Below are 24,393 nucleotides of genomic sequence, written 5' to 3' on the forward strand. Positions count from 1 at the left end.
TTGTTTTTTTAGTTTTTTAAATTATTTTCAATTCTATACTTTTGCGATGGAAAATTCCACTTGATATTAACTCAGAATAATCAGATGAATCATCCCTCTCAGTATTCGTTACGATGTCACTTACACCCCATACAAGTAGCCATACAAGTAGGTATGGGTGTTAGTGACACTGTAACGCATACTGAAGGGGATGATTCAGACCATGATTCTGAGTCGATATCAAGTGGAATTTCCTGTCGGAGAAGTCATGAAAATTTTAGAGATTATTTAAATTATTTTCCGTTCCATACTTTTGCGACGGAAAATTCCATATCAACTCAGAATTATGGCCTGAATCATCCCTCAAAGTTTTCGTTACGATGTCACTAACACCCTGTATACTATATTATGTTTTTCCCATAATTAATTTAGAATCTGTAGTAGGCATAAAAACTCCCAGCTCAGACTCTGAACCACTAAATTCGACTTCGAATTTGAATGCATGGTCATAGATAATTGATATCACGTGGTTTGCAAGAGAGGATATTTGCAAGATTAGGGGCCGTGGTAGCCCATTTGGTAGAATGCTTGCCTCGCTCTCTCGACTTCAACAGGTCTCAGGTTCAATGAATGTCGAATTTGTTTTCGAATTCATGTTTGGATCGTAAATGATTATCAGCGGTGAAAGAAAACATCGTGAGGTAACCCACATTCCTGAGAAATGCGTTTTCGGAGGTATGTGATCTAATCTGTATTAGGCTGGTTTTCCCTTCGCGGGTTGGAAGGTCGGACGGGCAGTCGCTTCTGTAAAAACCGGACCTGTCAAATCTTTAGGTTAGATAAGCGGACCCTGTGAAAAACGGGATAATGCTAGGGAGATGATGATGAGTAGGTATAAATAAAAAAAACGGCTCAGGCTCTCAACGACTTTTGTGTAACGAATCATGGCTGGAGTGGGTGTTTAATTGGTACAGTCATGAGCGATATAATGTACCCACATTAGGACTCTGTCACACTAACATATTTGACATTTAGTGAGACTTACAGTTCAATTTGTCAAAAAAGTTAATGTGACATGGTACCAAAGTGTATACATATTAATGCTCGTGACCGTACTATACACCTCCGTCTACCCCATCAGGGATACAGGCGTGACGCTATGTTATCTTTAAAAGGTATTTGGGTAAAAAAATGGAGAAGGTACACCGATATAGATTTTTATTTGAAATTTAAAAAATAAATTAATCAGAAAGCACACAGACACAAGCGAACCCAGTCAACAAGCGTGTGTAACAGTCACGAAACTAGTCACCGGCGGTCACGTGACTGTGACGTCACTCTATCTTCACAAACAGCCCGCACGAGAATATCAACGCCAGTAACTGGAAATAAATGAAATATTTAATTAGTAAACACCAGAAACACATATTACGTAATGTTTGTCGAGGCGTTTCACATACATAGAGCAACACGGACCTCCGCGGACCGGAGGGGAGTAGGCATTAGTTGTTAATACAATATTTTCTGCGACTTTTCGCGGGGGGAAGGTGTAACACGTCACATTATACTTGTACCTCTCTCTCTCTTTTTATTTAAGAGCTGTGCTCTTGTCGGTGGAGTAATCGCCGTTACTCCACAGATAGGGCGTGTAGAACGGTGGTTGCCCCAATCGCCTTCCGTTGATGTTCTAGCTCGAGCCCTACCAGAATCCATTTCCTCGGCCTCAAACCAGTACTGATACCGCTGCTGCTCGGCATCAGGGGTGCGCTTTTGAAGTAGCGGCGCCTACTCGCTACGTCACAAGATCGTCATAGAACCTAAGTAGCTTTTTATAGGTTAGCCCGTCCCAATGAGCTACCCACTACGTTCTGCTAATCCTGTCGCTGTTTGTTTGGTCATATCTGATGGCTGTTCTACTATCCGCCACCCGTGAACCCCGTAGATGGCCTACAGCTCAGCCTACTACCTACTTACTTGTACCAGTGGTCGATAAAAGCTATTTGCAGCAAAAAACCGAACATTACGGCATTTTTCAAGGACGAAGATTCAGTCTAGCGCGCAGGCCGACTGCAAGTAGTTTTGATACAACTAGCTGTCCTGCGGCATATGGCTACTCTCTCCCAGCACTTGCTCTATGTTCACATATCGCCGTCTTATAGTCAAAACCACGTCAAGCGCCTTTCATTTTTCAAACATTCTTGTGGAGGATAAAGTCAATTGAACCCACCATAATGAGCGCGACGATGATGGCGACGACGCCGATGTAGACGGCATCCTCTCTTAGGAAGTCGATGGTCTTGCTGAGGCAGCCCTCCGTGTACATGGTAGTGGGGTTCGGCGACGACCGGCAGTCCAAGCGCTGTTGAAAAAAAAAACAAAATTGAATATATTTATATAATCTAGCAAGTCAACTCGGCAACAAGTCACGACGTCACGTATTTTTCTCAGCCTCAGTTGGATACATTATCATCTCCCTAGCGTTATCATCTGAAAATTTGACAAAAGGAGACAGAAGCGATTGCCTGTGTGACCTTCCAACCCGCGATGGGAAAGCCAGCCCAATACACACATCTCCAAACGTATGTGTATGTACAGAATGTTAGTGACATCGTAACGAAAACTTTGAGGGGTGATTGGGACCACGATTCTGAGTTGATATCAAGTGGAATTTTTCGCCGCAAAAGTATGGGACTGAATATAATTAAAAAAAAAACAATAAAATTTTCATGAATTTTCCGACAGAAAATTCCACTTGATATCAACTCAGAATCGTGGTCTGAATCATCCCCCTTAGTTTTCGTTACGACGTCACTAACACCCTGTATGTATGTGGTCATTGACATACCTCCGAAACGCTTGCATTCAGTTGGATATATTAACATAAATTTATCCGCCATACCTGTCCATGATACACTTCCTTGCAGCAGCTCTCAGGCACGTTATCATTCCAGTCCTTGTAACTCCTCACTCCGCAGCACTGCAGGTACGTCTGCGTGTCGTCCCAGGCGCGCGTGTACTCCTGCCTGGTCCCGTAGTACGGCACCGCCGCGTACATCTCCCGGTCGAGGGTCGTCAGAACCTTCTCGCGGAACACGAACTGAAGGATCCCGCCCACCAGCATCACCACGAAGATTATGAATACCAGGATGTAGTACTGAAAATAGAACAAAGAGAAAGGAATTAAAAATCAGCAGTAACTGTCAGTACTATTCAGAGGCGGAGGGCAGGAGTTCTAGTATTTCCAGCCAAGTAGGTAATTAATGCCACTTGCGGCAAATCTACAATAAGCCACGTAAAAAAAAATCAACGAACTTAGGCTATAAATTCAACTGGCTAGTTAAATATACCTAAGTGTACGACGTACCGTGAGCAGCATGCACTTGACCTCCTTAGCGGCGCCGCAGCAGCCGAGCAGGGAGAGCAGCATGATGGCCGCCCCCATGGCGACCACCACCGCCATGGACGCCACGAACATGTTGTTGCTCAACAGCGTCGACGAGAATGACCGCGTGCTCCATACCCACGCGCCCACGCCGAGGACTATGGCTCCGCCGATCTGTAATTACAGTTCATTGTGCTAGCATTCCGGGTTCGATTCTCGATGGGGACATTGTCGAAATCACTTTGTGAGACTGTCCTTTGTTTGGTAAGGACTTTTCAGGCTTGAATCACCTGATTGTCCGAAAAAGTAAGATGATTCCGTGCTTCGGAGGGCACTTTAAGCCGTTGGTTCCGGCTATTAGCCGTAAAAACACCTCCACCAACCCACATTGGAGCAGCGTGGTGGAGTATGCTCCATACCCCCTCCGGTTGATTGAGGGGAGGTCTGTGCCCAGCAATGGAACGTATATAGGCAGTTTATGTATATGTATGTGCTAGCATTTACAAAATAAAAAGTTATTTTTACACATAACATAAGCTGGCGACCCTATTCAAATGGAGTAGTAAGAGGTACATCCATAGTAAGATAATCTAAGTACCCACACCTCACCGAGCTCTTTGTTAGACCAGCGTGATGGTTGTGACCCGTATCGCCGTCTATAATGGTTGAGCCAACTGTGTTAGTGAAAACATAACACATTGGTACAATCAAGTGATTCAAGCCTGAAAAGTCCATACCAAACAAAGGACAGTCTCACAAAGTGATTTCGACAATGTCCCCTTCGGGAATCGAACCCGGACCTCCAGTTCGTGAGCCTAACGCTCTAACCACTAGACCACGGAGGCTGTTAATAAGTTCATTTGAAACCAAAATACTTAAATGTAAATATGAATATAATGACGGAATATATTTGGGTATCGATCGCGTTGATGTCTTTTACACGTAGGAGTTTAACGATGGACCTTAAGATAAAAACTTGGTGAGTCAAACTCAAACTTTTTACAAAAGGTTCTTCACCCTTACTTATTAACAAAAAATACTGCTGACGTCACTTCTGACGATAAGTTCGCAGGTAGAGAGCCCATTCCACCCCTGTAATGTCATTGAGAGGGTAGATATGATCTAAATGAGTTGACCTGCAAACACGGTTGCATGTCGAGGGTACCTCCGACTTGTTCCGAGAACGCTTCGTGTGCGGTCAGCGACCAGTCGCCTTTTTATTGCCCTTCTTTCCCGAGGCCCACCAAAAGAAGAGAAATATACATAGAAAACGACGATGATATTATGCAGATACAATCTTCTTCTTCTATCGTGTGGGTTGTGAGGTGGAATACCAACCCCATCAACCCTAATGTCAGGGTTATTATTGAGCCGCCATAGGCCCCTGGCATGACTCATGTAACGACTACATACTTACATCAGTAAGTAGTAACCGGGACCAACGGCTTAACGTGCCTTCCGAAGCACGGATCATGTTATTTTCGGCAATCAGGTGATCAGCATGTAATGTCGAACCCGGGACCTCCGGATAGAGAGACAACGCTCAACTACTACGGAAGCCGTTTCACCACTCGTAGACTGTAGTAAAAAACGCTGATTGTTTTGCCACTTGCTGAAGTCGCACATAATTCACTTTAAAAGTAGTTAAAAAGATTACAAACGCCTCCGACGATAAGAGATAAACGGATGAATATAACATGATGATGATGATGATTATGCGATCAAGCCGATTTCGGCTACGGCGACTGCTTCAACTCCGACGTTCATGGGCTCGCATGTGGCTTATATAGCCAATCTTATTGGAAAAGATCCTCGCACATAGCGGGCATGTGAGTACACCATTTAAATATGCATAATTGATCGCCGCAGACGGTCGGGCTTTCAATTCATCGCGCTTGGCGTCAAGCTCTAAGCGCCGTCGATGTTCAAATTCATGAACATACTCACATCAGTGAGTAAGCGGGATCAACTTATTTTCTGACCATGGATAATGGACTTGTGTCATAATAAAACTAGGGATCACAATTGATGTCCCCACCAGGATTCGAATTTGATGTGATTGAGAGATTAGAGATTTGTCTCGATTCGATAATTTTGGCTACTCGATGGGACAAAGGGAAGCGCTGAGGGCTCTCACCCGGTAAAGCACTGCTTAGGTTTTTTATTTTTTCCTCTTTATTTTTAAGGAGGGTTTTACCTAAACGCATGACACCCTCATAATAAGGCACCAATAAAATTAAGTAAGAAAATATTGAACACACTTAGTTTTACACTTTTCGGCCCTTGATGACAAAATGCACTAAATTAAATAGAACTTTAGCATCTGCCGATTCTGGAGACGCCGAAATACTATTTACAATACCGACATTGTAATTCCTAGACATACACCTTCTTCATAACGATTCATTCCGATCACACTCCACCGTAATGTGCGTCACATCTTCAATAATACCGCATATGTCACAGTTTGGGCAATTTACCTTGCCCATCATGAATCCGAAGGTATCAGGTTACTCAGGGTATTGTTTAAGAAGGTAATCTCGGAGAGGGGGTCCACGGTCCAGAGTAGGACGATAGCGATAAGCGCCGTAATTTCCCTTCAGTCCAATTTCTGGATACTTATTACTTACTTAAGTACTTTCTTGACACAGTTTATAACCTTTCTAGGCTAAGTACGGGGGCCGTGTAGTCGTGCTTTGTATACGTGTCACAGGCATAAATCACGATATCGCGTCACCTAATTAATTTCATATTCATTGTCCCGAGCTTGCATGCGAGCGAACGCTCAATTATGTAAAATACTATGCAATATATACCTTGTTAATAGCGGTAAAAGGAACATTTCGGTGCAAAAACATTGAATTACTTAAGTATTTAAAGTTTAAAAAACCACCCGGATAAAATTACGCCGTATCAAGGTAGATTAGAATTATGATGATGATGTGTTCAGCCGGTTTCGGCTACGGCGACTGCATCGACTCCGATGTTCCTGTGCTCGTATGTGGCTTAAATAACCAATTTTTATGGCAAAGGATTACAATATTCGAATACTTGCTCTAAATATTCTTATTCTTTGTTTAAGTATATTAATACCTATTAATACTAGTAGTAGCTTAGTGGTAGTTACCTAATTCAAATATGCAAATTCAAATTCAAAAATATCTTTATTCAGTAGGTAACATAGTTACACTTTGAATCGTCAATTTTTACATAACGAACGTCTCATCCGCCTAAAACTACTGCAGCTTCTCACAACCTGTATAGCCGGGGAAAAGAAGCTGCAAGAAAAACCTCGGCACAGGGCCCTAGACGTTCTTTTAAAAAAAATAAAAATAAACATAAAATATTGATATACAATTGAGTAATTTAGCTGCCTAATATCAGTTCTCAGACAGTTAATCCCATGCATTCATATCTTCTAAATAATCACTAACTTTATAATAACCTTTTTTGTAAAGTTTTTGTTTAACTACTTTCTTAAAGCAGTTGAAAGGCAAATTCTGAATGTCAATGGGAATCTTATTGTAAAAACGTATACATTGCCCCTTAAAAGATTTAGTAATCTTATGTAATCGACTGACTTGTAAAGCAAGTTTATTTTTATTCCGGGTATTAACAATGTGCCGATCGCTATTTTTTGCAAATAATCCTATATGTTTTTTTACATATATTAAGTTTTCAAAGATATATTGTGATGCCATAGTTAAAATATTAATTTCTTTAAATTTATTTCTAAGTGACATCTTGGGTCCCAATTTGTAAATCGCCCGAATGGCCCGCTTTTGCAGAACAAACATATGTCACAGATATTAGAAAATGTATTATATGATTCTTAGTATGCTGCTACGAAAGTTTTACGGCGCATTGACGCTTCTACACTGACCATTGTAATGTCGCGAAATAATAAATAAATAGATGTAAAAGCCCACCAACCCGCGTTGGAGCAGCGTGGAGGAGTATGCTCCATACCCCCTCCGGTTGATTGCGGAGAGACCTGTTCCCAGCAGTGTGACGTAGGCTGTTTACTTAATGTTATGATATAGAAGGCAGTACTTACAAATGTGATGATATTGATGCAGACGAGCGAGTACTTCATGCAGCGCCCGCAGCTGTCCATAGCGCCGCCCATCCCCATAGTGAGTCCCAACCTGAGGAGATAAAAGTAATTGATGTAGGTCTTTATTTATTTATTTATTTATAAACGTACATATAACATTAGAGTGTAACCCAATGCGCTGTATGACGAGAAAAACAATATAAAAACTAATACAACAAAAATAAACAATGAATGAAAAAATAAATAAAAAGAAAAATAAGACTAGGAATGACATGAAAAACACTAAAAATACAATTTCAAACTTAAAAGGTAAACAATCACACAAAAAATAAAAATAATAATGGAAAAAACAAAATAAGTAGTAAATCATTAATAAATCTTCTCGCAAAAAGCCAAACACTCTCTCCATACACTCCACTATCTATCAGCGAATTCTTAATACTATAAAAATAAAACACATTTCTTGAGGTGATGGACAGATAGACGCGCACATGTGACTATTGGACTGCGCAGGGTCAAGTTCACTGGGGACAACTTACAGCTATAGTTAAAGTAAGTAAGTACCTAAGTAAAGTGTTATACGTGAGTAAATGTAATGTCAATGACAGCATAAATTGCTAATTTAAACATTACTTAAGCAGCCACTCAAGCATAGTAATACATTGTTCCGATAACTTTTGTTACCTCTGTCTGTAGATAAGATGTAATAAGTACAACCATAAAGAAAGAAGTAAAGAACTTACAGGAAATTAAATAAAAAGTAAGTTAAGTATTATACAAACATCAATCAATAGAATCTTTACGCGCAGTAAGTTAGGTCTGAAATTAATTGATCACGTCATCCATACTGCGCTCTATAAAACTGAAATTATCGACGCAACTCAAATTCAAATTCAAAAATGTCTTTATTCAATAAGTAACATAGTTACACTTTGAGCCGTCAATTTTTACATAACGCCTCATCCGCCTAAAACTTCTCAAACCGAACAAATTAGTCCGCCAAATTGAAATGGGATTGATCACTTTAACGGCGCGCCGGATGACTTATTGACCAAGATTACCGCCGAGAGATACAGGAGGCGATAAATGCAGGCGCAGCAGACAAATGCGGAATGATACTATGAGATCCATGCACGGTTAGCCGGAAGAAACAAAGGATCTCTATCTTATGTGACTGTCTAGTCGTGGAAGGATTAGATGGAGGCTTTAGTCCATCAGTGGGATATTTATGGTCCATCACTAATTTAAGAGCCACGCTCTTATCGGTGTACTATTCTTCATGCTACTTTTTTAGGGAAAAATAGGGCAGGGGTTTCCTGCCTTCCGCCCCGCAGTACTCCGTCTGACGCGAGTGGGATGGTGCCCAGAGTAGTCTATTTCAAAGCCATACTGGGACTCCTGTCCTCCGCCTCTGATTAGTACTGACAGTTACTGCTGCCCTTTTTCAGGTTCCACGTTACAGTCCCACTACCTACTTAGTATACTTATGGTTAGATTTTATAATTTAAAGGACAGTTGAAAAAAACATTATAATCTAAGTAGGGCATGCGATAAACCAGCCGTACTATTGTTAAGAGCTAGTTAAGTTTCTCGCAACTCTAACTAACTTCTACATAAGTACTTAGGTACCTACTTATAAAATTTATCAGCAAATACCTACTCGCATACTCAGGTGGCAGCTCTGCTAGTAAGTAGACGCAAAATAATTTATTTATTATCTACTTTATTGCTTACTTATGTGTAAGTATATTACTTATAGGTATTTACTTACATTGCGTTGAGACAAACCCATGTCGCGTTTGTTGTTCGACAGAAAAAATCTTTTATTTTTATTTCTTAAATAAAGAAATAAAAATCTTCTGGAAAATACAGGGTATTAGTGACATCGTAACGAATAATCGGATGATTCAGCTATGATTCTGAGTTAAGATCAAATGGAATTTTTCATCTCAAAATTAATTATTTATTTTGTATTTTGTTGTTTTAGAATGGATACTAACTCAGAATAATGAGTTGTATCCCTCTTAATATTTGTTACATGTCACTTACACCCCGTACAGGTACGTACAGGTAACCATACGAATATGTATGGGTATGGATGTTTAGTCACACTCACACCATAAGTTTTAGTGTCTTTTTTCATTATTTTCAGACCCATACTTCAGCGACGGAAAATTCCACTTGATATCAACTCAGAATCATGGCCTGAATCAACCCTCAAAGTCTTCGTTACGATTTCACTAACACTCTGTATCTATCTCAAAAAATCCGCGGAGATCCGTGTTGTTCTATGCGGTACGGTCACGAGCATTAATATGTATAGTGTATGTAGTGCACTTTGGTACCATGTCACATTAACTTTTTTGACAAATTGAACTGTAAGTCTCACTAAATGTCAAATAAAGTGGATACATTATATTGCTCATGACTGTACAACAATGTCAAACGTGATTATCAATTGTCTTCCAGCGACTTACAGTCACGTTATTCTTAATTTGTATCGGGTGAGAGCCCTCAGCACTCCCCATTTGTTCGGCCAAGTACTTAATTAATGTCATCTGCGGCAAATCTACGATAAGTCACGTCAAAAAAGGCACTTTATTTGTCTCAGTGGCAGCTGGTGCTCATCAAATCAAAAATCAATTTATTTCGACAACACATAAAAATGCACAAAAGTGGTAAAGTAATTTACATAACAGTGCATCGAACTGGTGGTGCTTTTTTTTTGACGTGGCTTATTTTAGATTTGCCGCAGATGGCATTAACTACTTTGCCGGACAAATGGGGAGCGCTGAAGGCTCTCATCCGGTACAACGTTTAAGACAACAGGCCTGAGAGTGCTTAGTTGGGCGCGAACCTTGGCTCAGGGCGTCGTCTGAGAGGAAAAAAAATGTAAGAATTAATCGACCCTAGTGGGTCGATAGCGATAAGCGCTGAGTGAGGGAAATCGACCACGCCGGCGGGGTCGGCATCGGGGTCCTGAAGTGTTCGGTGTCGCGAGCTGATTGGCTGTCTCTATGGCTAGAACACTGGTGGTGCACTTTTCTTGCTCACATTAGAAATTGCAATAACACTCCAAGTATGATATGTATAATAAATATTAATATGGTAAGTACTTAATTTAAAAGTAAAGATGAAGGTCACGTAGGTCAGCTGGAAGAAATCTCTTTATTTAGAGATAAGCTTACCTGTAAGTACTGTTTGCTTTGTATGTTCTTGTATTTGTGTTATTGTGAAAGTACAAATAAATAAATGAAGTCATCATCATCAGCCCATTAACGTCCCCACTGCTGGGGCACGGGCCTTCCCTATGGATGGATTGGGAGATCGGGCCTTAAACCATCACGCGGGCCCAGTGCGGATTGATGGTTATTAACGACTGCTAATGCAGCCGGGACCAACGGCTTAACGTGCTTTCCGAAGCACGGATGAACTTTTTTTTTGGTCACCCATCCTATGACCGGCCTTTGCGAAAGTTGCTTAACTTCAACAATCGCAGACCGAGCGCGTTTACCGCTGCGCCACCGAGCTCCCCAAATAAATAAATGAAGTAATATTTTGTAATTTTTATATCTTTATAATTGTATACAGCTTTTTTTAGACGTGACTTATTGTAGATTTGCCGCAGATGGCATTAACTACTTGGCCGGACAAAATTGTATACAGCCGCCACTGCTTCATATTAGCAATAATTACATACAAAAGACATCAACGAGGCGTCCACATTATATTTAAAATATTTGATACGAGTAAAACCAGACCAACTGGTAGGTAACTTGTTGAAACCAACCTATAGAGGCATTTGTATCGGACTATTTTAGAAGTTAACTAACAGGATAGAACAAGAAAATAGATAGGCACGTAAGTTGACCCAATATGGCGCCTCGTAAAAGTGTTAACACAATGATTCAAACATAAATTTAAACTCACAAAGTAATGCACACGTTCTTCGAACAGGGCTATCAAAGATTTTTAACATTTTGTATATTATTAAAATAACCGTCTTGCCGCCAGCGTTATTAGCCGTTGGTCCCGATACTTACTAATGTAAGTTTGTAGTCGTTACATGAGCCATGTCAGGGGCCTTTGGCGGCTTAATAGTAACCCTGACCCCAGGGTTGATGGGGTTGGTAATGCACTTCACAACCCAAACAACAGAAGAGGAGATTAAAATAAACAGTAAGTACTTACAAGAGAAAGTGTGGATGGATTGTGTGAAGAAGGATATGTGTGTGGAATGAGTACTGAGATGACGACTGACAGAAATTAATGGAAGAGGAATACATGTTGTGCCGACCACATTCAGTAAAGGACAAGGGCAGGAGTATGATGAGTAAGAGTACATAAAGTTTTAATTCCGCAATGAAATGTATCTAATATGCAAAAGTCCAATCAGTTTCTTGCAAAGTAATAAATTAACTGGTTGCACTTAAGACCTCGTGGTTACATGTGGTTTCTGTAATAGACCAAAAACAGCTACAAAAATTTATAAATTTTATAATTATGACAACTAATGGTTCATAACTCTGACTTCAATCGGCGTCAGAGGGGTCGTTCGTGACTGGTTTTCAAGTTACCTCACAGATAGGCAACAGTGTATAAAAGTGGGCACGTCAGCTAGCCAAATGCTTCCTCATGTTTTTGGTGTTCCACAAGGTAGTGTCCTGGGACCTACGCTATTCATTATATACATGAACGATCTCTTGAAACTGACCTTACCTAGCACGGAGGTGATTTGCTACGCTGATGATACAGTTATTTTGTTTCGAGGCAACTCCTGGGATGAAACATATAGACTTGCTGAAACGGGTTTGGGAATTGTTGCAAATTGGCTAGATAGGAATTTACTAACACTAAACGTCGCTAAAACAAAATATATAGCTTTCTACAAAACCAAAGCATCAGAGCCGCCATTAAGATCATTACAGCTACACTCAAGCACTTGCCTTCCTTTTCTTCATAGCAATATTGACTTCACATGCAATTGCAAAACAATAATACGAGCCACTACTATCAAATACCTTGGTATTCTGATAGACGAATGCATGTCTTTCAGGCTACAAATCTCAGCACTTGCTTCTCGATTGAGAAAAATGATTTATATAATGAAATCTCTGCGGCATTGTGCCTCGAAGGACATGTTATTAACGGTGTATAAAGCTCTTGCACAATCCTTAATCACATACTGTATCGGGGTTTGGGGTGGGGCGGCTAAAACAATACTTATAGAGGTAGAGCGTGCGCAGAGGGCTATACTCAAGGTGATGTTGCAAAAACCTTTCAGGTTTTCTACTGACTTACTTTACAACGAATGCAAAGTTCTGCGGGTGCGCCAGTTGTTCATGTTAAAGACTGTGGTTGCAAGACACAGAGCTGTTCGCTCCTCACCTGAGTACGAAGCGCTTCTGCAGCGAAGGATTTTTAGAGTTGCAATTCCGACAGTTAAAACTACTTTTGCTAAACGTCACCCACATTATCTTTCCATCTACGTATATAATAAAATTTGCCACAAACTCCCGATTAAATCGATGTCCCTCCGAGAGACCAAAAAAGAAGTTGAGACATGGTTGCTGAGTCAGAACTATGACAAAACGGAGGAATTGATGCCAAATTCATAATTACGGGATCACATAGAAATACACACTCACACACAAACACACACACACACACACACACACACACACACACACACACACACACACACACACACACACACACACACACACACACACACACACACACACACCCACATAGACACTCCTTCTAACTTATAAATACTATATATTATATACATATTATATTTTTTCACATACCAGTTTCTTTTGTACGTTTAAATGTTTCATCTGTTGCTTCTGGATAAGTCCGAACAAAACCAAACAATGTAAATTTTTTCGGGCCCCTGCGATACAGGCTTATGCTTAGTGCAGGGTCCGCTGTGTTATCTGTCTATATGTAGATTTTCTGAAACTACCTCATAAAACCAGTTTTTTGTAACAGATTACTTTTGTAAATCTCTTTTTTTGAAATAAATATTTTTCTATTCTATTTTCTATTCTATAATTTCACCACTGTTTACGAATAATTCGCTGGGCTCAGTGACTGCACTTTTGCTCTTTGATTATGCTTGCCGTATTTCCGATTTATACCGTAAAAGATTTCTGGATATTGGTCAAGCTATGTGTCGGGAATTATAACCTAAATAGAATGTGATTGATGTAAGACGGTGTACCTTTACTTAATAATAATACTTACCTTGAATACCTTTGCTTTGCACCAAGTTAACAAGCTATGGAAAAATATTTATAAGTAGATTAAACACAACCGCACTTCTTGAACTGTTCGTTTTAGGATTATTATTTCGGAACATTTAATCAATCGTAAAAATACTAAGTAAGTAGGTACTTAAGTAGATATATTTTGACAAATAATCTATATAGCTATGCAATGCGGTACGGCTTACCTGAAACTCCTTTTGGTTCGTTTTATCGATGGCTTCTTCGAGTCAAATATTATGTCCTGTTTAGATCCTAGTTTGAATGTCTTCTTCATTTTTCGAAATTATAGTCACAAGTATTTTTTTATAAAGTCAAAATTACTTATATCTGAATACGTATTATTTCATATTATGTCAAGTTACTTCTACTGCAGTGTTTGACGGCGTTAGCTATCCACCCTCAATAAATTTTCATAATGGCCAAATAGCGAGTAGAAAAAAAAGAATAAGTATTTTATGTGTGGTAGGTAAGCAAGTACAGTCATGAGCAATATAATGTACCCACTTTAGGACTCTGTCGCACTAACATGATAACATATTGACATTTAGTGAGACTTACAGTTCAATTTGTCAAAAAAGTTAATGTGACATGGTACCAAAGTGTATATAATGCAATAATGCTCGTGACCGAACCTCTAAGGTACCTAAAAGAATGAATGTTTCTGATTCGCTGCTGTCAACTCCTCATAGGTAAGTACATTAGTATCAAGAAGACGCAGATAACTACGAAGGACTAATGTAACTAGGCACGAAAGTAGGTTTTTGTGATAGGTATGTACAGTCGTGAGCAATATAATGTATCCACTTTAGGACTCTGTCGCACTAACATATTTGACATTTAGTGAGACAATTTGTCAAAAAAGTTAATATGACATGGTACCAAAGTGTATACATATTAATGCTCGTGACCGTACCTAAGCATTAAAATATTTAAATTGAATTGAAGAAATTTGTTTTTGGAACATTATCTGCGATCCATTTAGGCTTCATTGAGGCAACTTGGAAAGATACTTAGCGTGGTATTAGGTAATAAACTAATCTCAGCTTCGAGACCGCACTCAAGATCATGTCAATGTGGCAGTACTTACTCATATAAAACAGAGACTAGAGCATGATCTTGAGGGCAGTCTCAGATGAGATTCGTTTATTAATACCACCCTTAGTAACAGTTTCTTAACAATATCTAAGTATAAGTAGTAGGTATGCGTCTCAAACCGGATCATGCATCAAATAGGTACCATTGAATGTTTTAATGCACTACAATTGAAATTATCAAGACCTTATCCACATTTACAACCCGTGTAACACTTTCGTCAAGACAACAGAGTCTCGACCTCTAAACATGTTTATTTTCACCTCCATACCACCGGTCCTTATGTCATACCTGCGTACTATGTTATGTGTGTCACAGTGTGTGTATGTGTGTCAAGTTTCATGTAGCATTGCACGAGTTATGCGCAGACGCAACTCAAGGTAATGCCAGTAGGTAATCAAGGTCCATCCGATCCCTTCTCTCAAGATGATAGATAATAAGTGAAAGTCGCATTTACAATTCATTAACACTGTTAAAAATTGACCAACAGTTTTAAGAATAATAAGCTCTTAGCATTGACTATTGGCCGTAAATTTTACGTTGAATATCAAAGTTGTTGAGATAAAATATAACAGAACTAATGAATGAGAAAAGGTTTAAAACCTTGCTATTTACCTATTCCTTTATTGGATATGCAAGTGTGAGACCGCGTCCTGTATTCATCAACAAGTCGCCAAGGCAACGTATTAAGTGCACAAACAACTCCGATGCACCTTTGTTTCGCGTTGTTTGGCGCGAACTCGACACTGGTGTAAGTTTGAGTGCACAATACGATACGGTTTCACTTTATCACTCTTACTTATTACGTCACTTGTAGTACGTTCATTGAGTGTTGGGGGCCTGTGTTGGAGTGTTGGAACGCAGCGCGGCAGGTGCGCGACGGTCGAAGCAAGCCTCGAGACTGGTCGTGCCGCCCATGCCGCCTCCCCGCCAACTCGCCTGCTCATATTTTTTGTTGGCATGTTTATGTTCCCAACTGGGTCACTTAAGGTGATGTGATGCGCAATTAGGATTTATATCCGCACGCACCCTAACTCTTCCTTTTATAAATCGAACTGTGTTTTAGTGTTTATATAGTGATGCCAATAAAGATTGCTAGTTTATCTCCTATTATAAAGCGTAGAATAAAAATTATACTATGTATGATTCTGTGCTTCGAAGAGCACGTTAAGCCGTTGGTCTCGTAAAAAACGTCCGCCATCCTGCAGTAGAGCAGCGTAGTGGAGTATGCGCCATACCCTATGTACTAGGGAACGCAATCCCGATCGCGGGATCTCGTCTAATTTTTCGGGATCAATCCCGAAGCATAATATGGCGAGATCCCATTCGAGATTCACGGGATTGGGCGAATCTCCTTGAGTTAAGAACTTAAGAATAAGTTATACTTTTTGTTTTGATTCTATGCTGATTTCCAAAGAAAACTTGATTATTTGGTTAGTAATATTGAAGGATAAAGGTTTTTGTTTATTTTATTTACTATATTATTAAAAAAAAAATTTTTAATTAACTTCACTATATTAAACAAGCAGTTTTCGTCGTTTTTACTTTACATTTTTTTCAAGAACTAGACGAGATCTCAAAATTTTCGGGATGCGAGACTGATGTTTCCAATCCTGCGGAATCTCGAATTTGCCTACTCGTGTCGGGATAGCATTCCCTATGTACCCATTTAAATGCCAATTATACAAGTCTTCACTTTTGTGTAGCAATACCGACTGCATGACATTCATCATCATCAGCCCATTAACGTCCCCACTGCTGGGGCACGGGCCTTCCCTATGGATGGATAGGGAGATCGGGCCTTAAACCATCACGCGGGCCCAGTGCGGATTGATGGTAATTAACGACTGCTAATGCAGCCGGGACCAACGGCTTAACGTGCCTTCCGAAGCACGGAGGAGCTCGAGATGAAAACTTCTTTTTTTTTTGTGGTCACCCATCCTATGACTGGCCTTTGCGAAAGTTGCTTTACTTCAAAAATCGCAGACCGAGCGCGTTAACCGCTGCGCCACCGAGCTCCTCGACATGACATTATAGTTATGGTAATCAATCAATCAATAATACTTTATTGCACAACGACATATACAAAGGACATAAACATACGAATAAAAACATAAGTACAATAGGCGGCCTTATTGCTAAATAGCAATTTCTGCCAGGCAACCTTATGTAGGATCCTAGTTTACCGTTCAAGATGTTTTGCAAGATAGGAACCATTTTCATTCGCTGTCGCTTCTGGGAACCATTGAACTTTTTTCAGCTTCGGTAAATATTATTTATTTATATTAAACACAACACAGATCCATTTATTTGTTAGTACAATTCACTTATGTTAGTACCTTATAACTGCTAGTTTTGCATTGCACCCAAGGGAGTCGTTCCTTTTTTCGGGCTAAAAGTTAAGCCATGTCACCTTTCTAACAATATTAAAGTCAAAAACTTATTGTTGTAGGTAACTATGTTGTTGGAGAGTAGATACATGTGCACTTGCTTATGAATATTTTAAAGTTTCTTGTGTTGTATGCAATAAAGAATATTTTCATTTTAGTTTAGTTTTGTCACAAAGTTATTTAAGTACATTATGGTGCTAATTCCTGTAAATACCATCTAATTTTATTTTAAGTTATATCTGTCATTTTCTTATCCCACCCGTATTCTAAGATGTTTACTCAAAACTGCCTTCACTCGGTCCTCAGCCAAGGCCACCTTAAGGGATTCTCAAAATCTCCTTGAAATCGGTATTCTTAGTTGACACCTCAACCTTAACGGAGGTTTCCTCCAGCGAGGAAGAGTGGAGGTATGACGTCATTGTTTTCGTATTATTTTGTTGGCAGCATGATAGAATTCTGTTGGCTGTGGTCACGTTTGTAGTTTATGGGAACATTTAAACGTCAAACAAATTGTCAAATCGACTTTGACAGTTGATTTCGCGGTACCGGCTTTGTTTATTTCAAACACAAATTTCAGACTACTTTGCACTGAGCAAGTTATCATCCGTCCCAAACTACTTTGTGGAGTGTGAAAGTGTTTATTAGATTTGTAAAAGTGTTTATCAAGTCAAAATGTCGAGCGGATCAACAAGACAAACTTTTACTGAACACGAAAAAGTGTGTCTGCAGGAATTAGTTTTGAAATATAAATTAAATTCTGTTGCAACTATTGGGGCTGGAAATGCAAATGTAAAAAAAATGGCTTGGGTACGCCTTACACAAGAATTTAACTCCATTGAGACCAATAGTAAAGTAAGTACCTAAATGTAGCACATAATATTAATATCATTCCTGATTTTGATTAAACTTACAAACAAACCTTTGATTTCTTTTAGCGAACAGAGGCACAATTAAAAAAATGTTGGGACAATTTAAAAACCAGAAGAAAACAATTTCTAGCACAAGAAAAAAGGTAAAATATCATATACTTTCTTAAAAGTAAATATTTAATTATTTACTATTGTTACAAAACACAGTGCAATGCTGTAAGTAATGTTATTTTTAAGCTTCTCTTTTTTTCATTTGAATTTGGAAGGGAACGCATGAGGACCGGAGGTGGGTTGTATGCAGCTAGTACCTCTCAAGGCTCCCAGGAGGCTATTGATGCTGCTCTTTTGGATGCCACAAATATAGAGCTACAAGGCGTGTTTGATAGTGATAGTGGTGAGTTATCAGGATATACATACATACCTTATTCCACTTACTAAATAGTTTTTATTGATATTTCTTTTCTATGTTCAGTTGAAAGTTAATAGAATTTCACCGAGTGGCTCTTGCAAGTAAAAATTATAGCAATTGATAACATTTTCATTCCAGATATGGTGTTGGACCACAACATGTTAGCCCCAGTACCCGATCTCCCTGCACCTGCAGCCCCTGCAGCACCCGCTAATACCTCACCTGGCGAAGGACCATCCCAAATACAAAGTATAATAGTTAAGCTATATTTTTTGCCATTTCTAACACAATAAACAACATATTTTTTTTTTGCAGAATACATTATGTTTTGCCTTTTTTGCAGAAGCTATTCCTGTGGAAGTTGATATTGAAATAATGGATAATCAATATCGTCCATCAGCCGGGTCTCGTCTCTCCGATTATGACCCACCTTCTCTAATTCAAGGTATTTTCTTAGATATTTTCTTAAGTTGATTATCTAGTACATTTAAACAAAACTATAGGCTTGATTATTATTACAAGTAATCTAAACCAGTGTGAAGATTTTAAAGATTTTAAGAAAGAGGTGTGTTTAATGAACACTTATGTAACCTTATTTAAGTAACATATTTGGAATTTTTTATTTGTAGAGTCTGTTCCTGTGGCACAAGTAGAGCTACCTCGTCGACCATCAACTGGATTGAGAGAACATGATTATGGAGCACCTTCTCAAACTCAAGGTATTCTTATTATAGCAATATTGTTGAACAAAATCTGCTTTATAAGTAACTAAAATAATTTCTAATGTATTTTGGGTAACAAATTCCTAGAAACCCCATGCTGATCTTGCGCGACCCAACTCCGTCCACAAAAGTTTTTACAGCTTTCTTATCTTTTGTTTACATTCACATCTGTGAATGTGATGGCCATCTGTCAGCACTTGTGGTGACCTTTTTTTATATTAGCCAGTTAAACGTATTCACTTCATAGTAAAAAGAATCGGTTAAAAAATATTTCTATTATAAGTAACTGTGTTTATTAAGCCTGTGAACTTTCGTGCGTTTTAACATATCTTCTTGTTACGTTTCAGCTTCAAAGAACATTCGGGCTCATGTAATTAATCAGGAGTTCACCTTGCGAAAGGATAGATATCAGGTGATAGTGGACAGGGAGGAGGAGCTACATAAATTGAGGATAGCAGAGCGGGAGTGGCTCGTAAAGGCAGCTGAGGAGACATATCATAAAGCTCGCCTTGAAAAGGAAAGTGCGCAGGAGTTGCTGCTATGCAGCCGGGCTAAGCGAGAGCTAGCAGAGCTGCATCTTTCTAGGGAAAGAAAGAAATAAATTGATAGTTTTTATTACATTTTTTTTATTGAGCATATCCCTTGTATTTGGAGCAATAACTAATTTTAACTATGATACAAATAATGGAATCTTAAAGAATATTTCTAAGAACTTTTTCTATATGAATTATAACATAATATTATAGGTATTTAATACATATCTAACATCTAGATAGAAACTAAACTAGTACATAATACAATACAGTAACTCTTTATTATTTAAATACAAGAAGCAAGTGGTACAAAAGGCGTTCTTTTTGCTGAGGAAACATAACTAACATAACAAAATTATACTTAACTAAAATGTCTTGCGATAAAACTAGCTCTTATAATACTACCTCGTTCATTGTCTGGAACAGGTGTTGGTGGGTCTATCCTTGACCTCAAGGGTTCTGGCATTTCTTGGTTAGTGTTAACACTGATATTGTGCAATACAGCACATGCCACGATGATGTTAGGGACATTTTTTATTTTGTTCTGAAGCTTCCTGCTTAAACAAGCAAATCTTCTTTTCAGGACACCATTCAGCCTTTCTATAATATTTCTAGTACTGATATGGGATCTGTTGTAGCACTCCTGATCTGGTGTTTGTGGATTTAGCACGGGAGTATACGTGTAAGATGACTGTGCATATCCACTGTCCCCTAAAAGTATGCCAGCACCTACTAAATCCCCTTCTTCAAAGCGCATACTACAACGGCTGTTGCTGAATATGCGGGAATCATGGGCAGATCCTGGCCACCTCGCCACAATGTCGTAAATCAACATTTGTGGCCCGCATATTAGTTGTACATTTATAGAGAACTCACCTTTTCTATTTCTGAAAAGTTCTCCATTTTCCCGACTCGGATTTTTAATTGGTACGTGAGTGCAGTCAATGCACCCGATTACCCCTGGGAATTGAGCACGTTGGTAAAATGCTCTCTTCACGTTGGCTCTCTCGTGTGCTCCAGGGAACTTGATAAACTCAACTACTTTCATTGCTAATATTTTCGATAGCTTAGCCACGATTTTAGATACAACTGGCTGACTGATCTTATGCAGGTCTCCGCAAACAATCTGTTGAAACAGAAATAGTTTGGTAAATATTTTTTATAACTGTAGATAAGTAATTATATAAATGCTTGAATGGCTAACTTACCTGGAAGTTTCCTGTAGCATAAAATCTTAACGCTATGAGTAGTTGCAATATGGGTGGTAAAGGTAACCCTTTGTTGGTTACATTTGATTGCAATCCAATCAGTGGCAATATCATATGAACAACGGTATCTTTCCTAAATCGAAAGCGTTTTTGAAATTGTTCTTCGTCGTAACATTCCAAAGGGTTTTGAGCGTCTCTGATATATTTCCGCGCCGGATAATCGTAAGGATTATCATAAACATAATCCATAAACTCTTCAAAGTCACTATATAAGTCACTATCACTCATTTTAATAACAAAAATCGAAGTTTGTAATATAAAAAGTATCGTCACAACAAGCGTTCGCACGGATTTCAAGCGTTGAGTAGTCCTTAAGGTTGGTCACGAGGTACCTTACATTTGACAGTTCATTCCTCAATTTTTACTCACCTCCAGTGAGGAAGAACCATAAGTCGAGGACGTAAATGTCAACTATGAATACCAAAAATCCTCAACCGAGGTTGAGTCGAGTGGAGGAAATCTTGAGTGACATCTGAGAATACGGGTGTTAGTGTTTATATAGTGATGCCAATAAAGATTGCTAGTTTATCTCCTATTATAAAGCGTAGAATAAAAATTATACTATGTATGATTCTGTGCTTCGAAGAGCACGTTAAGCCGTTGGTCTCGTAAAAAACGTCCGCCATCCTGCAGTAGAGCAGCGTAGTGGAGTATGCGCCATACCCTATGTACTAGGGAACGCAATCCCGATCGCGGGATCTCGTCTAATTTTTCGGGATCAATCCCGAAGCATAATATGGCGAGATCCCATTCGAGATTCACGGGATTGGGCGAATCTCCTTGAGTTAAGAACTTAAGAATAAGTTATACTTTTTGTTTTGATTCTATGCTGATTTCCAAAGAAAACTTGATTACCTATTTGGTTAGTAATATTGAAGGATAAAGGTTTTTGTTTATTTTATTTACTATATTATTAAAAAAAAAATTTTTAATTAACTTCACTATATTAAACAAGCAGTTTTCGTCGTTTTTACTTTACATTTTTTTCAAGAACTAGACGAGATCTCAAAATTTTCGGGATGCGAGACTGATGTTTCCAATCCTGCGGAATCTCGAATTTGCCTACTCGTGTCGGGATAGCATTCCCTATGTACCCATTTAAATGCCAATTATACAAGTCTTCACTTTTGTGTAGCAATACCGACTGCATGACATTCATCATCATCAGCCCATTAACGTCCCCACTGCTGGGGCACGGGCCTTCCCTATGGATGGATAGGGAGATCGGGCCTTAAACCATCACGCGGGCCCAGTGCGGATTGATGGTAATTAACGACTGCTAATGCAGCCGGGACCAACGGCTTAACGTGCCTTCCGAAGCACGGAGGAGCTCGAGATGAAAACTTCTTTTTTTTTTGTGGTCACCCATCCTATGACTGGCCTTTGCGAAAGTTGCTTTACTTCAAAAATCGCAGACCGAGCGCGTTAACCGCTGCGCCACCGAGCTCCTCGACATGACATTATAGTTATGGTAATCAATCAATCAATAATACTTTATTGCACAACGACATATACAAAGGACATAAACATACGAATAAAAACATAAGTACAATAGGCGGCCTTATTGCTAAATAGCAATTTCTGCCAGGCAACCTTATGTAGGATCCTAGTTTACCGTTCAAGATGTTTTGCAAGATAGGAACCATTTTCATTCGCTGTCGCTTCTGGGAACCATTGAACTTTTTTCAGCTTCGGTAAATATTATTTATTTATATTAAACACAACACAGATCCATTTATTTGTTAGTACAATTCACTTATGTTAGTACCTTATAACTGCTAGTTTTGCATTGCACCCAAGGGAGTCGTTCCTTTTTTCGGGCTAAAAGTTAAGCCATGTCACCTTTCTAACAATATTAAAGTCAAAAACTTATTGTTGTAGGTAACTATGTTGTTGGAGAGTAGATACATGTGCACTTGCTTATGAATATTTTAAAGTTTCTTGTGTTGTATGCAATAAAGAATATTTTCATTTTAGTTTAGTTTTGTCACAAAGTTATTTAAGTACATTATGGTGCTAATTCCTGTAAATACCATCTAATTTTATTTTAAGTTATATCTGTCATTTTCTTATCCGCCGAAAAGGAAAGGGACGGGTAATCGACAAGCATAAAATTTATGGAACACACGTCAATTTTAAGCACAAATCTAAACCAACCGTCTAATAATTTTACATCAGTCAAAAACCCGACACGGTCATTTACTCATTCTTCCTAAAATTAAGAGCTGTGAATCATCCGTCCCTTTCCTTTTCGACGGATATGAAAATGACAGATATAACTTAAAATAAAATTAGACGGTGTCTCCAGGAATCGGGGCCTATGTTGCTGTTGTATGTTATTATTTTTATATCTAGCACTGTGCTTTGGGAAACTCACAGAGATATCCCGTCCGAATCAGACATCTTCCATTTGAATCTTTGAAAGAATATTTGTATTTTCATATACCTACTTATAAACTTTTCCGTTGTATATGGATTCTTCTGGTTGGCCTATAACTCTGCTCATCCTCATGGGAAGCGTGGTAGGTGAGTTGTATATTAATAGTTTCTGATTTAGAGATGGTTGTCATAGGATGGGTGACCACAAAAAAAATAAGTTTTTATCTCGAGCTCCCCCATGCTTCGGTAGGCACGTTAAGCCGTTGGTCCCGGCTGCATTAGCAGTCGTTAATAACCATCAATCCGCACTGGGCCCGCGTGATGGTTTAAGGCCCGATCTCCCTATCCATCCATAGGGAAGGCCCGGGCCCCAGCAGTGGGGACGTTAATGGGCTAATGATGATGATGATTTAGAGATGGCCTACGAATTTGACCGATTAGTCGGCCTCAGTAAGCCAACTAGTCGATATGACAGCTCGCCGACTATTGTACACATCACTAATATATTTCTCAACGCCGGACGACGTTTAATTGGCGTATGATATCATAGTTGGACTGTTTCCGCGTTTCGGCTATTGCCAGCCACACCCCAGCTGCATTATTTAGGGCGGAGATACCCTACATTCATGACGGAAGGGCCGACTATCCCCGCTCCTTTAATTATATAATTAAATAATAAAACTCACGCACTCCGTATTTAGGTCATCATCCCTAGAGAAAACAACATAATTTACGTGACAAACATTATTTAAAACATGTCATGATTATTTTTAAACGAGGAGTGTTTCGAATTTTGTCATAGGGCGGTTACTTGTTATGTAAACAACGTGGAATGATTAGGCTGACTACAATAATATACCTTTATGATATCCGGAGAGTGCATAAAAAAAAACAACGCAAACATGTACCGAGGGATTGTATCCCTTTTTCCGAAGCGTGATTGCACATTAGAGCGAAAGAGACGAGAGATACGTCTCTTTCGCACTAATGGTGAACAGTTTAGTACGAAAGAGACGTGAGATATGTCACTCTACTCAT

The 24,393-nt window shown here is 39.1% G+C and overlaps 3 protein-coding genes across 4 annotated transcripts; 1 reads left to right on the plus strand and 2 right to left on the minus strand.

The window, feature by feature from the left end:
* Positions 1-1,180: 1,180 nt before the first annotated feature.
* LOC126382406 (tetraspanin-9-like) lies at positions 1,181-15,696 on the minus strand. Of its 2 annotated transcripts, none has more exons than XM_050032264.1 (6): positions 15,401-15,696; positions 7,419-7,509; positions 3,344-3,535; positions 2,879-3,133; positions 2,207-2,338; positions 1,181-1,361 (listed from the first exon to the last, which is right to left on the minus strand). In XM_050032264.1, the coding sequence occupies exons 2-6, from the start codon at positions 7,494-7,496 to the stop codon at positions 1,314-1,316; spliced, it is 705 nt and encodes a 234-aa protein (XP_049888221.1). In that variant the 5' UTR covers positions 7,497-7,509; positions 15,401-15,696; the 3' UTR covers positions 1,181-1,313. The 2 variants fall into 2 exon arrangements, with proteins under 2 accessions (XP_049888221.1, XP_049888220.1); XM_050032263.1 differs by lacking the exon at positions 15,401-15,696 and adding an exon at positions 13,879-14,092.
* A 1,741-nt stretch (positions 15,697-17,437) lies between these two features.
* LOC126382396 (uncharacterized) lies at positions 17,438-19,790 on the plus strand. Its single transcript, XM_050032241.1, has 7 exons — positions 17,438-18,027; positions 18,111-18,187; positions 18,311-18,438; positions 18,592-18,702; positions 18,797-18,898; positions 19,083-19,172; positions 19,523-19,790. Exons 1-7 carry the CDS (start codon positions 17,848-17,850, stop codon positions 19,774-19,776), a joined length of 942 nt encoding a protein of 313 aa, XP_049888198.1. The 5' UTR covers positions 17,438-17,847; the 3' UTR covers positions 19,777-19,790.
* Positions 19,791-19,927: 137 nt separating this feature from the next.
* LOC126382388 (putative nuclease HARBI1) lies at positions 19,928-21,436 on the minus strand. The gene is made up of 2 exons (XM_050032227.1): positions 20,917-21,436; positions 19,928-20,834 (listed from the first exon to the last, which is right to left on the minus strand). The coding sequence occupies exons 1-2, from the start codon at positions 21,202-21,204 to the stop codon at positions 20,070-20,072; spliced, it is 1,053 nt and encodes a 350-aa protein (XP_049888184.1). The 5' UTR covers positions 21,205-21,436; the 3' UTR covers positions 19,928-20,069.
* Between the last annotated feature and the right edge of the window lie 2,957 nt (positions 21,437-24,393).

Source organism: Pectinophora gossypiella, chromosome 4, assembly GCF_024362695.1.
Source record: "Pectinophora gossypiella chromosome 4, ilPecGoss1.1, whole genome shotgun sequence".
In the NCBI taxonomy this organism is placed as follows: domain Eukaryota; kingdom Metazoa; phylum Arthropoda; class Insecta; order Lepidoptera; family Gelechiidae; genus Pectinophora; species Pectinophora gossypiella.

What these genes read in the sequence shown, in the direction of transcription:
- LOC126382406 (XM_050032263.1), bottom strand. Translation starts at nt 13,967, where the DNA reads ATGAAGAAGACATTCAAACTAGGATCTAAACAGGACATAATATTTGAC. An exon ending in CGAACCAAAAGGAGTTTCAG is followed by an intron (nt 7,510 to 13,878) that starts GTAAGCCGTACC and finishes TTATCTCCTCAG; the next exon opens with GTTGGGACTCACTATGGGGA. An exon ending in TCATCGTCGCGCTCATTATG is followed by an intron (nt 1,362 to 2,206) that starts GTGGGTTCAATT and finishes ATTTATTTCCAG; the next exon opens with TTACTGGCGTTGATATTCTC.
- LOC126382396 (XM_050032241.1), top strand. Translation starts at nt 17,848, where the DNA reads ATGTCGAGCGGATCAACAAGACAAACTTTTACTGAACACGAAAAAGTG. An exon ending in TTTCTAGCACAAGAAAAAAG is followed by an intron (nt 18,188 to 18,310) that starts GTAAAATATCAT and finishes TGAATTTGGAAG; the next exon opens with GGAACGCATGAGGACCGGAG. An exon ending in AGGACCATCCCAAATACAAA is followed by an intron (nt 18,703 to 18,796) that starts GTATAATAGTTA and finishes CCTTTTTTGCAG; the next exon opens with AAGCTATTCCTGTGGAAGTT.
- LOC126382388 (XM_050032227.1), bottom strand. Translation starts at nt 21,204, where the DNA reads ATGAGTGATAGTGACTTATATAGTGACTTTGAAGAGTTTATGGATTAT. An exon ending in ATGCTACAGGAAACTTCCAG is followed by an intron (nt 20,835 to 20,916) that starts GTAAGTTAGCCA and finishes CTGTTTCAACAG; the next exon opens with ATTGTTTGCGGAGACCTGCA.